This window comes from Sinocyclocheilus grahami, unplaced genomic scaffold (genome assembly GCF_001515645.1).
Source record: "Sinocyclocheilus grahami isolate Dianchi unplaced genomic scaffold, SAMN03320097.WGS_v1.1 scaffold169.1, whole genome shotgun sequence".
NCBI classification, from domain to species: domain Eukaryota; kingdom Metazoa; phylum Chordata; class Actinopteri; order Cypriniformes; family Cyprinidae; genus Sinocyclocheilus; species Sinocyclocheilus grahami.
Genome location: NW_015505348.1, coordinates 816,903 through 836,979, shown reverse-complemented (window position 1 = coordinate 836,979; position 20,077 = coordinate 816,903). Strand labels below are relative to the sequence as shown.

Below are 20,077 nucleotides of genomic sequence, written 5' to 3'. Positions count from 1 at the left end.
TAGATAGATAGATAGATAGATAGATAGATAGATAGATAGAACTTACCCCATACAGTGTTGGAGTAAAAAGTCAACGTAGCAATATAAAGTATATTTAAGCGCGGTTGAAATGTTTCCTTGTGCTGTGTTTTTCTCGGTGGGTTAAGCTGCTCAAGCTCCATTGGTTGCAGGAGGTGTATTAGGCGGGCCGTGATCTTCAGCTGCAGGCACGGTGTCCTATAGAGTGTCGCTGGGGGAGGGAGCGAGACTCTCAAACAAGCTGCGCTGCTCGCATGTTTATAGCGGAACGCTTGATTAATCTTAACACGTTTAATATCGACGGCAGGTGCTTAACACGGTACTTCAAATGCCCGACGCGAACAGCAACTCGGCCGGGGCTGTTACTCGCTGAGCGTAATTTCTCATCGAGTGACTTATCTCGGGTTTGTTCGCTTGAGCGTGTGCGGTGAAACGACCGGGCGAGCTAAAGTTGTTTGCGGGGTTATTTTGAATGCCAGATCGTTTGTTTTCGGAATATGGCTCAGCGTGGACACCACCATGTTGCGAGTTCCCAAAAAGCTTTAATGTTAGAGCTGAAAAGTTTTCAGGACGAGCCGGTTGAAGGCTTCAAAATAACTTTAGTCGACGAGTCGGACTTGTACAACTGGGAAGTCGCGATTTTCGGACCCCCGAATACGCACTACGAGGGGGGTTATTTTAAGGTGAGTGCTGTATCGTATCTTTAAATGTAATTTGACGAGTTTTTATGCGCAAACTAATTCAAAACGTCACATTCAACATTCGCAAACGAGTGACTGTTTGTTTTTGAAATCGTTTATGATCTCTGTAAACGTTGTAAATGTTTATGTCATTCGCTTTTAAAGGAATGGAAATTCTATTGTTCCAAACCTGTTTGTCCGCCTGTCTTCTGTGGAACACAAATTAAAAGATGTGACCTAGGCCGCCACAAAATATTTCCTTTTGTGCTCCACTGAAGAAATGACTATTTTATGAAGAATTTTCGTTTTGTTTCGTTCTGTACTGTTTCTTTAAAGGGAACGTTCGGCGTTCTAACTTTTAAACGCCAACGTTCCATTTGTCCATAATTTGGTCTGTGCTCAATGAAAGAGTTGCTCCATTGTTCCTCGTTGTTCTCTAGAATTCCCATCAGTTGCTTTTTACACACAGTTCACTGGAACAGAGTGTCTGAATGTTGTGAAGTTCCCTCAGTGTGACTTGGATGTTTAAAGTTCAAAGTATGAGTTTATTTTAAATATAATAAACCACAAACGTTTTTTCAGGATGGACAGTGAACTCCCTTATTTATCACTAACCTAAATGATCAAATCTATGGCTTCATATTTGGAGCTTTATCACTTGGTGTTCTACATGTTGAACAGTGTCTGTCAACAGGAAAACCTCAGTCATAGTAATGGCTCCATCTGTCAGTGTCACATCTGAGTCTAAATTTGATCAAATTAGCAAAGATTTTTGCTTTGAACCCCTTATATGACTTTCAAGCTGCACCTTTTGTGAAGACAAACATGTACATATATTTTATTTGAAACTATTGCTGCTAAATATCATCTGCTGTGTCCCTCTGTCAGACCACAACAATGGCAGTTATATTTAGGCCGGCTTCATAGATGTGCCTGTGTGTCATCAAAGAGTATAGATGTTGGCCAACCAACCTCCACACATCATGACATTAGCAAGTGGCTACTGATTTGCTGGGAACATTGGCTACTGAGTCGCAGCCTGGGTTAAAAACTCATTTGTTGGGCCAGTAGAGTCTCTCTTTCTTATTGTTTAATCTTTAGAAACCATGCATAGCTGTGGAAATTCAGTTCTCTCCTGTTGTTTTCCTGCATTGATATGGAAAGCCGTGTCTGATTGTTAGTGGTGAGGAAGGAAACAGGTCAGCCCTGGGAACTTCTCAACGTCTCTTCCAACAGGAAGAGATGAGTAACCATGACTTCCTGCACACACTACTGTACTTCGCCAAAACAGACAGGTTTCCCTTCTGCATTCTTTTTCCTGTTTTTTGATGTTATGATTGTTCAATGTATATTCAAACTAAAGAATCCTTAAGTTGGAAATCAGTATGGTCAACTTTTTACCTTTTACAAAGAAAAATGGGATTTTAAAAGAACAACAGATCTCATAAATCACACTTGAATTATTGTTAAAATTGTGATTGCTATTGATTTACCTCTGAGCGTTTTTTAATAAAATAGAAAAAGATATATTCACAAGGAAGATGCAAGCAAGATCTTAATAGGTCAATATAAGCCTTCTTATTAAATTATATATTACAGAGTTTCGGTTGTGACAAATTTGGAGAGGACAAATATTCCAAAACTTTCTGAAAATACAATATGAGAATTAACTGTACAATTACTAGAAATGTGTACATTGGATATTATACAATTTGCATACATACAAAATTTGTGGGAAAAGACACATTTTTATTCAAGGCGTTTCCAACTCTGACTTTGCACCAATTCTGTTGAATGGCCCATATAGTATTTTAACTTTGTTGTTTTAATATAAGTATTATTATTCTTTATTATTTATTGATTGGTATAGTCAGTACTGGATATTTAATTTAACTGCGCTGTCAATTTTCCTATTTAATTTATTTTTAAATTTTGTTTTAATTTATTTGACCTTTGCCATCATTGAAAGTTAATCTTTAAAAACACTAATATATATATATTTTCTAATCTCAAAATTAATATCCATTTTCTTTTCATGTTGTAGTAGCCTACATAATAATGTTGTGATGCCTAAATTTTACTAAGAATTTGAACATTTAAATGGTATTAAACTAAACTTGATTTTATTTTATTTAGACAAAATAGTATACAATTTTTAATTATATACCATTTAATTGTTTTTGGTCATATGGGAAATATGAGAAGTGTCCCAAACTTATTATTATTAATACATTGTTTTTTTAAACTGCAACAACAGATACCAATGTACAATAAACTGGTACTAAGTGTTTTTCCATCATGTAATATAGTTCATTATTTTAACTCATTTTTACTTATTAGCATAGAATGTATGGTGTGCATTTTATAGTCAATTTAGGCTACATCAACTTCAAACACTGCTCATCCAATCAGAATTTAATCAACAGTCTTTTTATAAGACTGTATAAGCCTTTTTAATTTTAATTTCTGACTAAATATAATTTTAATGGAATGAGAAATTGTTCCTGTAATACAAAATTACTCATCTCGTGGTTGTCAGATTTTGGTCATGTCACCCACCCCTAGCGTCACTCTGTATCTAGCTTCATTTTTCCAGCTAAGAAAGATTTGGCGCAGTCATTAAGTTCTCATGCGTAGGATCTCTCTAAGCAGGCTTCAAGTTCTTACACGTGGCACTGAGCTGACAGGTAGCAGGGTTGGCTCCTGATTGGCTCGTCGCTCCAGTGAAGCGTGCACACACCCAGGCCCTGTGGCAGGTGATGTGAGCTGGGCTTGGCCGTGCTTGACTCAGCCTGGCAGCTCGAGTCATGTTACCCCCTTCCCTCGCCAGACTGATGGAGTGTCACAGAAACCAGAGACTGACACACTAACTGGGCCTGTTCTAGCTTCATTTAGTGTTTGGAGTGAGTCACCCCGTAATAACAACTCAATTGAACTCTTTCCAGATGTCTGGTATGACTAAGAACCGGTAATGAACAATCTTTTCATTTGAGAATCAAGTGTGTTAAAGAAATGTACACTCTAAAAAATGCTGGGTTAAAAAGGGACAAACCCAGCTATTGGGTTAAAAAGGGACAAACCCAGCTATTTCTTTTCCCCCCCCCCCCCCCTCGCCAGACTGTCACAGAAACCAGAGACTGACACACTAACTGGGCCTGTTCTAGCTTCATTTAGTGTTTGGAGTGAGTCACCCCGTAATAACAACTCAATTGAACTCTTTCCAGATGTCTGGTATGACTAAGAACCGGTAATGAACAATCTTTTCATTTGAGAATCAAGTGTGTTAATAACCCAATAGCTGGGTTTGTCCCTTTATAACCCAATAGCTGGGTTATTTTTAACCCAGCATTTTTTTAGTGTAGCTGTTGTTGGTCTTATATTCATATTTAGAAGCAAATATCAAGCCGTTGTGTACAATACCTGGGAAAAACTAGAGAATTTACAATTCAAAGCTAGAAATAAATTCAAAGAAAGTCTATGAAAATCCATAGACAGATCGAACAGTAAATTATAAACACTGGTAAATAAATTCTCAATTTCATAAACAAAAAGAAACTATGAAATTGTTAAATCAAACATCTATTAAATGGTAAATCAACTTTTGAATATCAGTTTCTTGATTTATTGATTTTCATATTTAACTTTTAACTTCTGTGAAATCCATTGGTACAATTTGATAATCGATTTGCCTAAGAATTCAGTAAATAATGTAATCAATTACTAACATTGGTAAGCAGATTATATTCATATTATAAACATTGGTAAATGGATAAATTCACAGTTTGATCGTCAAATTGTCAACAAAATCGATAAATAAATCAAGCAAATAACATTGATTGTAAATGGATAAATTCACAATTTAATAATCAAAGTTCTACAAAAATCAATAAATCAAGCAATCCATTATAAACGTTGCTAAATGGATAAATTCTCAATTTGATAATTAAAACTGACTACAAAAATGGTTAAATCAAGCAGTCCGTTATAGCTGTTGGTAAATAGAAAAATTTGATTCATAATTCAGATTCATAATAAAAAATAAATGGTTAAATCTCAGAATGCATATTGGCACCAATAGCCTCGTGGTTAGTGCGCCGACATATAGCTAGCGCAACTGTGCTTGTGGCGACCCAAGTTCGATTCCCATCTCGAGGTCCTTTGCTGATCCTGCTCGCCTCTCTCCACCCAGTGCTTTCTTGTTTGCTCTCTACTGTCCTGTCCATTAAAGGCATAAAAGCCTATAAAAATTTAGGCTACTTATACTTTTTTTTTTAATCAAAATGCATGGTTATTATAACTTTTGATTACAATATGATTGTAATCATAAAAGGGATTTTATGATTCCCCCTGTGATCTATTGGCTTATTGATTTTTCCCACTGAACCAGAAGGCGGCACCCAATCTGTCGTCAATCATTGCTCCAATGTTACAGCAGCTGTCATTGGTATCAGCAAGGTGTAAGCAACAGATATTACACCGAAATACAAGACTACACAGTCTGAACAAATGTATCTGATGGATCAGTCCACAGTCGACAAGTGCTCTAGTTCTTCACAGAGAACTTTATGGCCCACTAATTAGGCTAATTACCTGCTTCCGGTGGATCCCAGTTCATTCTTGACTAGCTTTTGGTGTCAAATGAAGCAATGGTGTGAATTAAAAGAACAAGTTACTACCTCTGGTCCTCAGGGACTGTCTCTCCCTCATGTAGTTTACCCTGAAGGACACAATTTCCCTGTCCTCTCTAATGTTTCCGTTGGGATGGAGGAAGTGAGATCAGGCACCGGAAGATGAGGAGAATAAAGGTGGTGTAGGAGAACAGGACCGTTTGTTCAAGGAGAGCAGTAGTGACCTGGTTTATTTCCTCTTCCAACCCAATGTCCATGGGATTCTCTTCCTCTCAAACGGGATTGTAGGAGAGAGATTTTATTTTTAGGTTGCGCTCCAAGATGGGGATTTTCAAGCAAAAACGATTAATTTATTCCAAGTGGCCCACATTGTCATTAGCATTTCACATTAAACAAATACATTACGTAATGCGGATATGAGTGTATTCCAGAATGAGTTGCTCTTGTAAACCAAATGCTGTGCGCGGCTCGTTCGTGATGTTTAACATCTGCTGAATCAGCTGGTCGAGAAACATTAAGTGGTAACGCATCGTACGGCACTCATCCTGATGAATCGTATAATGTAATTGTCCACTTCCTTTTCACTGAATGTAAAGAATTTTTATTTTAGAAGATTAATTTAGAGACGTAACTTCTCAGATGTGTAGCCACATTGGGTTTTTTCTTTGTTATTTTCGTGGTTGGGAGAAATAGCATTGAAATAATTTATGTTGTGGTGTTTTGAGGAATTGCGAGTAGTTTGTGAGAATTTGACATCAAAAAATTTTGTTGTCGGCACGATAGCCTTGTGGGCTGTCCCTGTCTCTCTACTCTGAAAGTGTTAATCTTGATCTGTTGTTCATACATGGTATCAGTTCCTAAATTTTCCATCAGTTTGGTCAGTGTCAGAAATTTTGCCTTACAGTTGTGTTCAAGGGGCAATACGTTTGACTGGTACAAAAGTCTTGGCTAATGTTGTTTATCGTACAGTCTTGTAGACTGTTGATGTTGCGCAAACAACATTCGTGAAAATCGTAAATTGCCATTTGAGCATTCAGCAGACTGATTGGTACCAATGTCTTGGCTATGTTGTATATCGTACAGTCTTATAGACTGTTGATGTTGCACTTGATTGTAAAAATATGACCGCAAAAATCGTACACTGCCACATATGCTTTTAACTGGTCGGTTGGTGGCAAAGTCTTGGCTGTCATGTATATCGTAACATTTTATATACTGTTGATGCTGCACAAGCAGTAATTGTAAAAATATGACTAAAAAAACCGTACATGGCTATACGAGTTTTCCGCCAGTCAGTTGGTACCAAAGTCTTAGCTATGGTGTATGTTATACAAACTGAAAGACTGTTAATGTTGCACCTGCAAAGAATGTAAAAATGCAACCATTAAAATCATAAATGGTCATAAATCTGTAACTTTGCACATCCCTGTCCTTAAAGTTTGAGTCTCATCTAGTTATTAGGTAATGTAGCTAAAGCGAGACGCTCTGCACACATGGCTGTCACAAGAGCTTGTGTGTGTCGGGTCATGTGCAGCGTCGAAGGACTCCTGTAAGCTACCTCCGGCGAAATGTAATACCGTTACCTTCTCACAAGGATCCCTACTTGTGGTTTAATAGGCTTGCTTGCTTGAAAGTTGCCCTACACTACTTGGGTTTCAGGAATTGAGTAGCACTTGATACGTACAGGTGCCCCCTGTGTATGTGTGTGTTTGGTTGCTGGTTATCCCAACCCCCCAGTACCCCTTCCGAGAGCTGGGCCTTTAAAGCACACACCAGCTGACCGTGCCAAATCAGCAAATGTGTGCTGTGGTGGGGGTTGTGGAGTGGTCCATATGCATGTGTGCCCACCACCCACTGTACTGAAAGGCACCAGGCTCAGCTTGCTACAGATTGTGAAGGATTTGAGTGGATGTATGTATAAAAGGTTTGTTTATGCTCAAATGTACATGGATGTGCATGTCACAGATTCAGCGTGTAATCGTTTGGGTTCTGAATTCAGCAATAGAAGTTCAGACCTTGAATATGGTGCCGCCAATTCTAATGTTTAAATGATGGTCCATGATATTGAGGGTTATTGAGATTCCGCTTCCACGAGACACTAAGCGTTATTAATGTTATTAAGAATAATACACCTTTACATTTATTATTCATAATACACATATATTATTTCAAAATAAATCAAAATGTAACTTCTGATTTTTGTTTATTAAAAATTCTTAATAGCTCATGCTAATCCATGTCTAGTCTTATCTAGGGACTAAAATACCAGAGACTTAAAGGTTGGCCTCTTTTGCCTCAACCACCAAAAACACCTGATCAGCCAAATAGGAAAACGGTAAAACTCTTTGGCAACGTGGCAGCAAGTTTTGCACAGCAAGCACTGCTTACATTTTCTTAAGAATGTTAGCATTACAAGTAAATAAGCTGGCACAAGTTTGGGAACCCCAGCTCTGTAGGGGACCTGTGAATAATGAACTATAAAAAGTAGATGGTGCGTACAACCTAGATACTTGTGTTGCCAATTCTGTCCGTTAACACCCAAATGAAGCCTACAGTAGAGTTCATGCTTTCAACTAGTAGTATTTATACATGTTGAGGATGTGTGTTTTGCTACATGCTTGGAGTCTTCTGTCCAAATAAAGGACAGATTATCAGCCTGTGCCACAAATCAGTTTATATGCTGTTTGGTTGTGTTGCAGATGGTAGCTTAACTTGTAGCAGGCTTTCAGTTAAATCAGATATTCTCAAATGAAAAACATACCAAGGGTACCACTTGATTTTTCATCTTGTCTGTTGGTGCATGAGGTATTCTTTTAATAAACCCAAGTTTTTACCACTTAAACAATGAATACGTCATTAAAATGTGTCGTGGAGGTTTATTTAGTAGTTGAATGACAAAGCTGTACAGCACCGGTAGAGATCGTGGATATTGGCATTATATTGCTCCATTGAGTGGCTCTGTGCTTCATCACGTATCATTGGAAGACAATGTACCATTACATCCATTCCCTAATGTATGTGTTATTTCTTCCAGGCACGTATCAAATTCCCCATCGACTACCCGTACTCTCCCCCTGCCTTCAGATTCCTCACCAAGATGTGGCATCCCAACATCTATGAGGTTAGTCTACACAAAGCCTGATCAGCAGTTGTTTGGCTTAAAATAACACATTTACATTAATATCATTTAATTAAATTATAATTAATTTAACTATAAAAATATATAATAATAATCATTGTGTTACCTTTTAAAAAAAAATGAAATTAATTCATGTAGGAAATGAATTAACCTCATTTGACCATCATAATTGCTTTGACATTAGTAAACAATCTGTTACCTTAAATGAGGAACTGAATGTAGTAAATTGAATGCATTATATTTTGGATATGGATATGCTAATATTCAGATTTCCATGTTGAAAATCAGGCATTTTAAATCTAATTTAATTTAACAAATTTAATATAAAGAAGTATTTCTAGGTTATCAAGCCAAGTTTTTTTTTTCCCCAGAAGTCAAAAAGAGCTTTATTACCAAGTATGTTTACACACACAAGGAATTATATAGTGCTTTATACAATAACAAATGCTTCAAAGCAGCTTTTCGATTAAAATCAGTTCAGTTATAATAGTAATAATGTAAGTACATTTACAGTTTGCTCTGTTTTAATGTTGTTAATCTAACTTTTTTATATAAATGTGGAAAAATTTCACTAGTGGTTTAAGACTTTCAAACCCGAATGTTAATGTTATTATATACAATAACAAAAAATTATTAAAAAGCCAATTTAAGTAATTTAAACTGAAACATGTCAACTTAGTCAAATTATTCACAATTAATTACTTGCATTTTTTAAATAGTATTTTATGAAACTAAGCATTATTAAAGTCATCTAAAATAAGCATGACAGATGTTTAACAAGTTAACATGATTTCAGAATGGCGACGTGTGTATTTCCATACTGCACCCACCAGTGGACGATCCCCAGAGCGGGGAACTGCCATCAGAGAGATGGAATCCAACACAGAATGTGAGGTACAACAGAATTTTACAAAAACCAAATTCGCTCATAAATTTAGACTGCAATGTTAATAGCAGTTTTCCTTGTGATTCTTTGCACAATACCTTTTCTTCTCTGTTACGCCTCAACAGTTTGAGATCAATAATTAAGCCAAATTAGTTTCATTTAATCAGCTGATATCTGCTTCCCTTTCAGGACGATCTTATTGAGTGTTATCTCGCTGCTGAATGAGCCCAACACCTTCTCGCCTGCCAACGTGGACGCCTCTGTCATGTACCGCAAATGGAGGGACAGTAAGGGGAAAGACCGCGAATACGCAGAGATTATCAGGTGCCAGAAGACATTTTCATCCATTTGTGCTCACATCTATAACACAGCCCTGCATTCGAAGAAAAATATCTGTTGATTTGCAAAAAAAGCCCTGATTAACTAAAAAATATTTTTAAAATCCCATCATGTAAAGTTCTTTTCACAAATTGAGGATTTTTCAAATCATATATATATATATATATATATATATATATATATATACATATACATACATACATATACATACATACACAGATAGATATGTGTGTGTGTGTGTGTGTATATATATATATATATATGTATATATGTGTTTGTGTGTGTATCGGCTATAATGCACTTATCAAAGTATTAAAAATCTATCTTTTAATTTACAATCTGCAAAGGTGTGGAAAAATGGTCAAATACTCCATTTAATGCGAAAGAACTTTACATAAACAAGTTTATAAATACACAAATTCTGCCATTTTCTGTCACTGATTGGTTGTAGTAGAAGACCCACAGATGTAGCAGAAAAAAATTCTTCTATCGCTGCCATAATTCTAACCTTGAAATCAGGATTAGGCAAAAAATAATGTCTTCAGAATCATTCATACATGCGAAATCAGTTATGAATAGAACAAATAGTTGTAATCTGGCTGAGGGGAAGACCGAAATCTTTATCTTTGTGGCAGTTTTTCTGATGATTAAGTAATAATACAAGACTACTTCACCTTACAAATGGTTATCAAAAGCAAAAGTGCTAAAAAATGCACGTCATATTTTGTGATTAAGTGTGTGCTAGAGCAAAACGGGCACTATTTTTGGAATCGGCACCCCAAAAAAAGTATTGGATTTCATTTAGCGAATATGATGCATTATGCATATACAAATACATCTAGACATATGCATGCATAGCATTTGTGTTGTATTTTGCATGTTGCACTCAACTGCATGGTTTGGTCCTGTTCACAGGAAGCAGGTTCTAGCCACCAAAGCTGACGCTGAGCGGGACGGGGTGAAGGTGCCCACCACGCTGGCCGAATACTGCATCCGTACCCGCGCCCCACCTGTCGACGAGGGCTCCACCTTATTCTATGACGACTACTATGATGATGAGGAGTTAGACGACGATGAAGAGGAAGATGAGGACTGTTGCTATGATGAAGACGACTCTGGGACTGAGGACTCTTGACGAGCAGCACCCGAGCACTCTGAACTCTCCGCTTCCGGTTTTCCATTTGGTTTCGTAGCTTTTAAATCAAGTCGAAAAGGATTTTTTTTTTCTTCAGTTTTTGAAGATCTGAGATCCCAAAAAATCACGAAGGGCGAGAGATGATTTGCGTAGAGGTTATGGATCCCGATGAATTAATTGTACGTCTGTTCAAGTAGCAACCAAAAGTTGCAGTCAACTCCAAACCGAGACGCTTTGGGGCTTTGTTTATGTTTTATTTCTTGTTTTGGGGGGCAGGTTGGGTTCAGCCCATCAGTGCGAAACAGTCCAGCTCATGTTTATTTGATTCTCGATAACTTGCCTTTCAAAGGCACCTGATCTCAGGTTTCAATGTCTATGATTCAACAGTATTGGCGTCTTTTGTGGGGACAAAAGTAGCTAATACACATTCTCAGGGCTACTTCTGTTTCTTATACCACAATGCATCATATTCTGCTTCTGTAGCCAAGGACTAAACATGCTTCTCAGATAAAAGGCAAGGGGGCAAGAGGTTTAATAAATGGATGCATCACATACAGTTCACGCCATTCTAAGCTTTGTCCTCTTTTTGGACTTTAACGTTTCATTTTATCCATAAACAAGCCTGTCTTATTTGTTTTGTTTTCAATTTTATGGGGTGGCGTGGTAGTACATTTGAATCTTCACTATATTTAGCTACTCTTTGATATTTGCTGGTATTTTAGTTTTGTTATATATCCTTTTTCATTTTAAACCTTTGTGGAGACTCTAACCTAAAATCCTCCTCAGGAAAATGGACACAAGACCTTGGTGTGTTTGCGGCTGACCTCTTGACCCGAACTGACACTTTCAGCAAATGCATATGCATACAGGGTATTTTGGGACACTTTCCCCTTGTTTGTCTTTTTTTTTTTATTTTATTTTTTTTTTTTTCTCCGCTTTTTCTTTTGGTATGCTTTGTAAATCTATTTAAAGTCTGAATAAAGATCTTTATTAGAATAACTGTAATGCAATTGTTTATGAATAATAAAATTCAATGATATAATGAATAATAAAACGGTAAGCTAGCTATGTATAATATTTTAAACTGAATAAAAAAAAATTAAAATTATTTATATATATATATATATATATATATATATATAATATATATATTTTTTTTAGTTGAGTTCCTGTATATTTTGCTAACACTGCAAAGTGCCAACTGTTCCCAAAATACCAATTTTGCCACTAGAGGGCAGCAGTGGGCTTCGTTATGGTTTTGTTAGATTTATCAGCCTAACCTAACCATAGTTAATAGGTTATGTTCTTTTATCTGCATTTTTTTTTATAACTTTTTTTTTAATATAGAAACATTTGGGTAAAGTTGCTGCGTTTTATTCAAAGTAAAGCAGCACGAAATCAAGTTATGTCCTTTGTGTATCATTATGTCCTTCATTACTTTTGTATATTTAAGTGTGCCAAATGGATGATGACAGGCCTATAGTCATAATGGTAACATTTAGTGAAGGGACCAATTCTCACTATTAACTAGTTTACTGCTTAGCATGCCTATAATTAACATTTTGCCTTTTTATTAGTGCTTATAAAGCACATATTCTACATCCCTAATCCTACCCAATACCTAAATTTAACAACTACCTAACTATTAAGAAGCAGCAAATTAGGAGTTTAAGCTAAAAGTTGTAGTTAATGGTGAGTATTGGACCTTAAAATAAAGCATGATTGTTATCATTTCAAAATCACAACATGCTTCTGATGTAATTCCCTTGTATACAAGTATAGTACCGTGTAAATGAAGAAAAGGCTTATGCTAGGAAGTCATTCCATAAGAAAAATGGATGTGAAGGAATAATTTGCATTTAAAAGGCATTGATCATAGGTGGTAGAGCTTTCATTTGAATGAAGAATGAATGGGGTTTGCTACAGCACTCATATGCCAAGATCTATTATGAAGGTCCTTGAAGGACATCATTGCAGTCTGGAGTTCTGCTGCTCAATTATGTTGTCGACAGACCTGGCTTGAAGGTCAGCTAAACTGAAAGGCTTTTGATTGGAGGCACCACAGCGTAAAGCACTGATAATCTACAGTATCTGATCTGTCCGTCCCAGAGCTGTAATTTTGAAAACATGAATATCAAATCAAAATTATGAAAATTTTTAAATCCAGTAATCGTAAATCACTTAAACTCATATCACTGCATTGGTCAAACAGCATGGGAACCCTGTAAAAGGTTTTCGCTTATCTTGGAGGGCAAATAAACTCAACGTATAACGGGTTTGCTACAGCACTCATATGCCAAGATCTATTATGAAGGTCCTTGAAGGACATCATTGCAGTCTGGAGTTCTGCTGCTCAATTATGTTGTCGACAGACCTGGCTTGAAGGTCAGCTAAACTGAAAGGCCTTTGATTGGAGGCACCACAGCGTAAAGCACTGATAATCTACAGTATCCGATCTGTCCGTCCCAGAGCTGTAATTTTGAAAACATGAATATCAAATCAAAATTATGAACATTTTTAAATCCAGTAATCGTAAATCACTTAAACTCATATCACTGCATTGGTCAAACAGCATGGGAACCCTGTAAAAGGTTTTCGCTTATCTTGGAGGGCAAATAAACTCAACGTATAACCACATTCTGCGTTGTGCCGAGACTTTGTGCTTCTTTACAAGCAGAGCTACTGCATATGAAGCATCCTTAACCCATTATAACAAGGCCTTGCCCTCTAGACAGGAGTGTTGTTCTCACCCACTCGACTGTTGCAGATTGGCAGATCGAGCAATTTAGACAAGAGGGCGATGGGAAAAACTTGGAAGTCTCCCAGGAGGGTATGAATGTGTCGCTGTCTCCAAGGAAACCGATGACGAGGAATGGAGCGTAACAAAAAAACCCTACTGTGAAATGAGTGAGTGATGTTTATTCCCTTCCACACCTTGTGAATCCATGTGAACCCGACATAAGTTGTTGGATCAGAGTACTCTGGGCCTTTTGGCTGTTCACTTTTGACCTTTTTATTTATTTTCCAGGTCAGGATATCTCTTCTGAGAGTACAGATTGAATCAACTTCAGCTTTTACTGTCTGTCTGATTGAAGGCTAAGGCCTGTTGCTAAAGCTAATTAAATGAGCCAATTACAGCAATGGCCAATAATAATAAATTAATTAATCATGGGCAATTGAACGATCTGTCTCCGTTTCTTCTATAAATTATGAGAACACTTCAGATAAATAGAATACATTTAGAAATAACTTTAATTCAAAAATAATCTGGAATTCTTGCAGAAATATTATATATATAATTCTTTTTTGTTAAAATTGGCAACGGCTATTGACTCCCAAGTATGGAGGGGGATATTTTATTTATTTATTAATTGTTAAATATCAATGACTACAGCTCACAAAGTGTATCTTTAACTACATGTTATCATATGATCAACCAGAAACACTGAGAAGTAACGACCCTTGAGTCAGATAATTCTTCAAACGCTCCAACTTCTGTTTTTGATTCACTAAAAATAACCGACTCTCAAGAGTCATTCCTTCGGACATGTCGCGCTGTACAGGTTTTTGATTCACCATAAAGAATCAAAGTTGAAGAGGAACACACTTGTAGAGGGGGGTATGACTGAAGACCCACAGATTATGAACTTAAAACACTTTGGAAACTTGTGCGTTAAAGGGAACAGACACGCATATAAAATCATTCCTTTTCGGTGTTTTTAACGGAGAAGGTTCTGAATAAAGAGATCATCAGATGGTTCTCCGTTCCTAGCTTTCGTAAACCGTAACTTGACTTTATTTTTAGTCATTGCAACAACAGACATATCCTCGTTAACGATATTTGAAACGATACTCGTTAAATCAAACAGGCACTCTCTCTCTCTCTCTCTCTCTCTCTCTCTCTCACTGTGTGTGTGTGTGTGTGTGTTAACCCCAGTATTCGGTCTTGATTGTTTAAAGTGCTCGGTTTCCAGGAATCAATACATCTCTGATCGGAAGAGCATCGTTTCCTCTGATTGGCTCGTTCAGGCGCGCGCGTCTGCAGTAGGACTATATAAGCGCAACAGGCGACCTGCGGAGCTGAACCTCTCTCGCCGCAGCCTGGGGAGAAGACAGCACACACACACACACACACACACTAATGAACACTGAAGTGCCTGTGTGAGGATTCGCAGAGAAGAGGAAAATCACTTGCAAATCCAGTGAGTAAATTACTCTGAAAGCGACAGGTTTAAAAGTTTACTTTTCTTAAACTTCATTGTGATGAAGATTTGTTAAGATTTTATGAGCTATATTAGACGGTGAATATGAATGAGAAATGGCTGATTTATTTTATATTTCAAAGAAGACACACAGCAGACATTTAAGAAAAGGTTTCACATGGAAACTATTGTCATAAGATGTTGTCTTTGTCTTGTTTTCCAGTAAACCTAATGTAGTTACAAACAAGTCCAAATACGCATTTAACATGAGGGCTCAGTACAAGTACATTTGAAACTGTTACAACTTCATATGGTTACCTTTTCTTTTTTTTTTGTAGATGAAAAGCTGTTGTGGATGTTACATATTAAATGTAAAAAAAAAAATCAGATTCAGATTGTGTAATTTTTAAATGAAATGGCAGGTTTAATTTTAATGAGTGTATGTTGTCAGATAAGTTCTGCAAGCTGTTGCCATTCCTGTGAATTTGGTCTCAGTTTGGATATGCAATAAATAATATTGATTAATAATAATAATTTAGTCACTTATGTGTTAATCTTAACAGTTTATTTTAATCAAACATTTTTGGCGAGACCAATTTAGTTGTTTTCAATTCTGGTTTGGAGTACCCCAGACTGCATATTTTGGACGTCTCCCTGATCTGAAGTACCGTGAAGATCTTTTCAGAGCCTCTATTAATAAGCTGATGATATTAATCAGGTGTGTTACATAAGGACGAAATGTCCAGTGATTGGTTACTCTAGGACCAGAACCGAGAAAAAGAAAAATCTGTATGATGCCAGAGAAAAAAAGTTGTATGTAAAAGTCATAAAGTTTTTCAAATATATGATTTGTTGATGTACACTTTATATTTTTTGCATTATTTTTGCATAATTAGCTTTAAATAGCTTTTTAATTTTATACAAAAAATTATATATGAATTGAGTTATTGAAAACTGATTTCTAATATTCTAAAAGAAATGCCATCTCATACCAAATCTATAAACTGTACATGAAGTTCATGTGCTAACATGTAGATTTATTAAAGTCTAGAATGATTTGCACATATGCAAATTAAGGGGAGTTGTCCCACGTGTTAAGACTTAAATCTCCACCCACCTCAAAAAAAAAAAAAAAAAAAATCTTAATCGGTTTTCACCTAGCGGAAAATAGATGCTCGGAAACAGAATGTTCGTATTCGCCTGAAGAGATAACCATAGCAACAGTGCGTTGCTGAAGCACTTTTCGTTAGGATCATTATTAGACAGAAAGAACATTGACAACTTTTGACAAAACATTTGATTATTCATTTACTTGCCACTTATATAGCATTAAAAGGTTAGTGTATTGTGTTAGTAAAATGTTTAAATACAATTCAGAGCATGTAAGATTAATTTGCAATCCTCAAAGGCCGCCCCTGAAAGTTACTGCACAATTCACCCTACAACTTTACATATAGGTGACAATTGTTCATGATCTAATGGTACATTGCTGTTGCTATGGTCAACCGTACGTTATTAATAGCTTGGGCTTCATTGTTGAATGTTCTGTTGCTTGTGATTACAGGCATCACCCAGCGGATTCAGCCCAGAGCGATCATGTGGGTTCTGGAGAAGATCCGGGACTCCGTTGAAACAAATGTGCTCCGCCAAGGAGAGGCGGGTGACAAGGGGAAGGCACCCGCCTATAGCAACGTCCTCACACCCGATAAGATTCCAGATTTCTTCATCCCCCCAAAGCTGGTAAGCTGCCCACCAGAGACTGAAGCTTCTGACATCAAGTCCAAAGATAGTCTGAGACCCTCGACCTCAGAGCAAACCATCAGCAACAAGAAGATCAGCAGCCCTCGTAGCCCACGACTGGTCAGCAAGTTGGCAGGAGACACCAAGAACCTGCTTAGGGCAGCTAACCGGCACATCATTCAGATCGAGAGTGCGGACGACGTCGTAGCGGGTGACACCAATGCTGACCCTCAATCCCAGACCGCCATGTCACTTCCTTACATTCCAAAGACTCAGACTTCTTACGGATTTGCCACGTTGATGGAGAGTCCTCACACCCGGCGAAAAGAGTCCCTGTTCCACTGCGACCACACCAGTCCAGTTACGTCACCCAATACCCAGCGCAAGTCCCAAGGCAAGAGCAGCAACGAGGGAAATCACCTCAACCCTCCGGACTTCAGCTCCTCTCACATAAACCCCTACCGATACTTCAGCGGTGGCGAGAGCGACACTTGCTCTTTTGAATGCAATTACAAGGAAAAAAGGACAAAAGCACTATAAAAGTGGTCCATATGACTCACTGACTGTATATACACAAAATAAAAGACATGCAATAGTTTTATATGCGGAGCACCCCTACCGATACTTCAGCGGTGGCGAGAGCGACACTTGCTCTTCGGCAGAGTCGTCCCCGTTCAGTTCGCCATTGCTCTCTCGTTCTGCCTCTTTACTGAAGATCTTCACCCATGAGACACATGCCAAGGTTGCCAAAGGCAAGCGGACATTTGCCAGGCATAGTTCCTTATCCACAGATGAGTGCAGCTCGGCGGAGCCCAGCCCTAACGTTCCTAGGAGGAGCCACTGTTCCTCCTTACAAGGTGGTGGAGCTCTGGACCACCTTCATGGCGCGGACCGTCAACACAAGGAGCACACCATCAACATGCACAAAGGAGGCACTGTCCGAATTTGTGCAGACTACGACGTGGGTACAGCTCGTCTGCGAATCCGCATTATGGCGGCCGAGGACCTGTATGATCCCATGTTTGATATTAAGAGCATCAACTGTTGCGTGTCGCTCTACCTTAATCCGGGCAAGTTGCAGAAGCAGAGGAGCACGATAATCAAGAACAGCCGCAATCCCTTCTTCAACGAGGACTTCTTTTTTGATTCGGTGACTTCGGCTCAGGTTAAGAACTTGGCTTTGAAGATCAAGGTTGTGAATAAAGGCACCAGCCTGAAAAGAGACATGCTGTTAGGTGAACGGGAGGTCCCTTTGTGCAAGCTCTTGTCTGGAGTTTAGGCCTTTAGAATGGGACACTGTCCTCAAAGGTGGAATAAGTTCTTCTGTGCTAGATATTTGCTTCGTTGTCTTTCATGTAGCGGTGGTTAATTTAGTATTTACAGATTCAGAAGCAACAACCACCACCTGCTTTAGATCAAGGCATTAGCATAGCTTTAAATTTGTTGCCTGTAAATATAGAAGAGTCTATGACAAAGTCTTTTTGTATGTTGCCTTCCGTATTTTGGTTGTTCTACGCATTTAGCCTAATTAAGACCAAGCGTTTACCTTTTTGATTGTAAAGACTTCTTTGCAGAGCCGCAAGTCCTTTGAAGCTTCACAATGGCCCTCTGTGCTAATGTTAGCTTTGATCCTAGATGCATCTATTGGCTAATTTGGAGGACAAATAACCAGACCGAACAATGTTGCGTCACACTGCATGTGCCGGCGTCAGACTTTGGCGTAAACTTGTAAATGCGATGACGTATTCTTGCAAATGTGCAGAATGTCATTTGGTGAAACCCAGAAGCCTTACTAAAGAGCGATTTGTACATGTTTAGATTTGCTCAGATTGGATCATTTTTGGACTGAGCATCATTATTTGTATCTATTTGTTGGACATCATCTGGCTTGGAAAGCCTTTTATGAAACAGGGTCCATATGAAATACTTTCTTTGAAAGTCTTTCCATGCACACTACTTACCCAGAGGAAAGTACCAAGTAAACGATCTACTCACATTCGCAGATCTAAATTCCAATCCTCTAGCCAAAAATGTAATAGTAAAATCATATGGAAAGGAACCTGAAGGGTATATGCTGCATGTGTCATTATGCACATGGATAATCTGATGTGCAATTTGCTTTTTCAACAGACAGAAACCATATGAATAGAAAAGGGGTTGAAATTGGACACAAACATGATCATGAATGGATGGATGCATGGATCTTTCCTTTCTGGCTTGAGATATTGGTAATTTTCTGATTACACAAGACAAAATAGCTATTAAATTATTGGAAAGAGTATCTAGCCTCCTTTGATTCATATTAAATTATATAAATTTAGTAAGCGTTTATTTCCTTTCTGGCTCCACTTTATAGATAGAGAGCAGAAAAGGCATTTTTGAGGTAATGAGGCCGATAGTGCTCATTAAAATGCTAAAAAAAACATCAAAAATGGCCCCATTGAAACTAACTAATAGCTGGTTGGTTACAAATGCGATGCAGGGAATGGACTAAGAACATTTTTATATTTATGATCTGTGGATTGTGCAGTAATTATTTGAGTGCAAAAAGCATATGAAGCTTTTCATTTATATTCAAGTGTTTCATTAAGTCTTTAATTTCCTAAACCACTCGAATGCTGGAGTCTTCCTGTTTTAACAGGTATATTTTGCTAAATGAAAAAAGTGCCAATCCTATGTACTTGATGTAGAAGTGAACTGTTCACCTGGTGTTTACCGTGATTTGTTCATAGTTGATTCCGTCAACTCTGGTGTTTGTAACTTGTGTGCATGGATAATATTTTCACTGTGGTAATCAACCTATAATATTGTTTTTTTTTAAGTGTGAGCTGTTTGATGGAGTGTAATTTTTGTTTTCTGCACCTCTGCATGGATGTTCAACTGGTGTATTTGTATCTTAGATGGACAGCTAGAGGTTTTGCAACTCATGAAAGAAATAATAAAAATAACACATTTGTGGCCATTTTTGCTTTTTTATTTATTGCTGTTTGATCAATGTAGCCTACTTCATTTTAACTACTGACACTCCAGTGGTGCATTTTTACATAAAAAAAAAAAGTGGCACTGATGACTCATTATTCACCACGCATGATCTGAGGTAGTGTTTCATGTGTGCATAATGAATTTATAATAACGAAGGAAGGAAAATAGGCTCTTCATATCTTTTCATCAAATTATTAAGCTCAAATCCAGATGTTAATAATCAAGATAACTGATATATTAAAATATAAAAAAAACACAATATTTCTCTTTAAAATGTTTTGTCACTGTGTTAACTCAAAATGTTTTAAAGATGAAAGTCAGTGCAAAA

The 20,077-nt window shown here is 37.5% G+C and overlaps 2 protein-coding genes across 2 annotated transcripts; both read left to right on the top strand.

The window, feature by feature from the left end:
• Positions 1 to 202: 202 nt before the first annotated feature.
• On the top strand, positions 203 to 11,612 carry LOC107593326 (ubiquitin-conjugating enzyme E2 R2-like). Its single transcript, XM_016283002.1, has 5 exons — positions 203 to 701; positions 8,361 to 8,447; positions 9,262 to 9,359; positions 9,541 to 9,675; positions 10,606 to 11,612. Exons 1-5 carry the CDS (start codon positions 516 to 518, stop codon positions 10,823 to 10,825), a joined length of 726 nt encoding a protein of 241 aa, XP_016138488.1. The 5' UTR covers positions 203 to 515; the 3' UTR covers positions 10,826 to 11,612.
• A 3,309-nt stretch (positions 11,613 to 14,921) lies between these two features.
• LOC107593325 (C2 calcium-dependent domain-containing protein 4C-like) lies at positions 14,922 to 19,723 on the top strand. Its single transcript, XM_016283001.1, has 3 exons — positions 14,922 to 15,027; positions 16,592 to 17,223; positions 17,381 to 19,723. The coding sequence occupies exons 2-3, from the start codon at positions 16,624 to 16,626 to the stop codon at positions 18,044 to 18,046; spliced, it is 1,266 nt and encodes a 421-aa protein (XP_016138487.1). The 5' UTR covers positions 14,922 to 15,027; positions 16,592 to 16,623; the 3' UTR covers positions 18,047 to 19,723.
• Positions 19,724 to 20,077: the final 354 nt, after the last annotated feature.

Bases quoted from the DNA above. Each gene is read 5' to 3' on its own strand.
- LOC107593326 (XM_016283002.1), top strand. From the start codon at position 516: ATGGCTCAGCGTGGACACCACCATGTTGCGAGTTCCCAAAAAGCTTTA. The intron at 8,448-9,261 runs GTTAGTCTACAC...ACATGATTTCAG, and splicing joins GGCATCCCAACATCTATGAG to AATGGCGACGTGTGTATTTC. The intron at 9,360-9,540 runs GTACAACAGAAT...CTTCCCTTTCAG, and splicing joins AATCCAACACAGAATGTGAG to GACGATCTTATTGAGTGTTA.
- LOC107593325 (XM_016283001.1), top strand. From the start codon at position 16,624: ATGTGGGTTCTGGAGAAGATCCGGGACTCCGTTGAAACAAATGTGCTC. The intron at 17,224-17,380 runs CCCTACCGATAC...TATGCGGAGCAC, and splicing joins TCAGCTCCTCTCACATAAAC to CCCTACCGATACTTCAGCGG.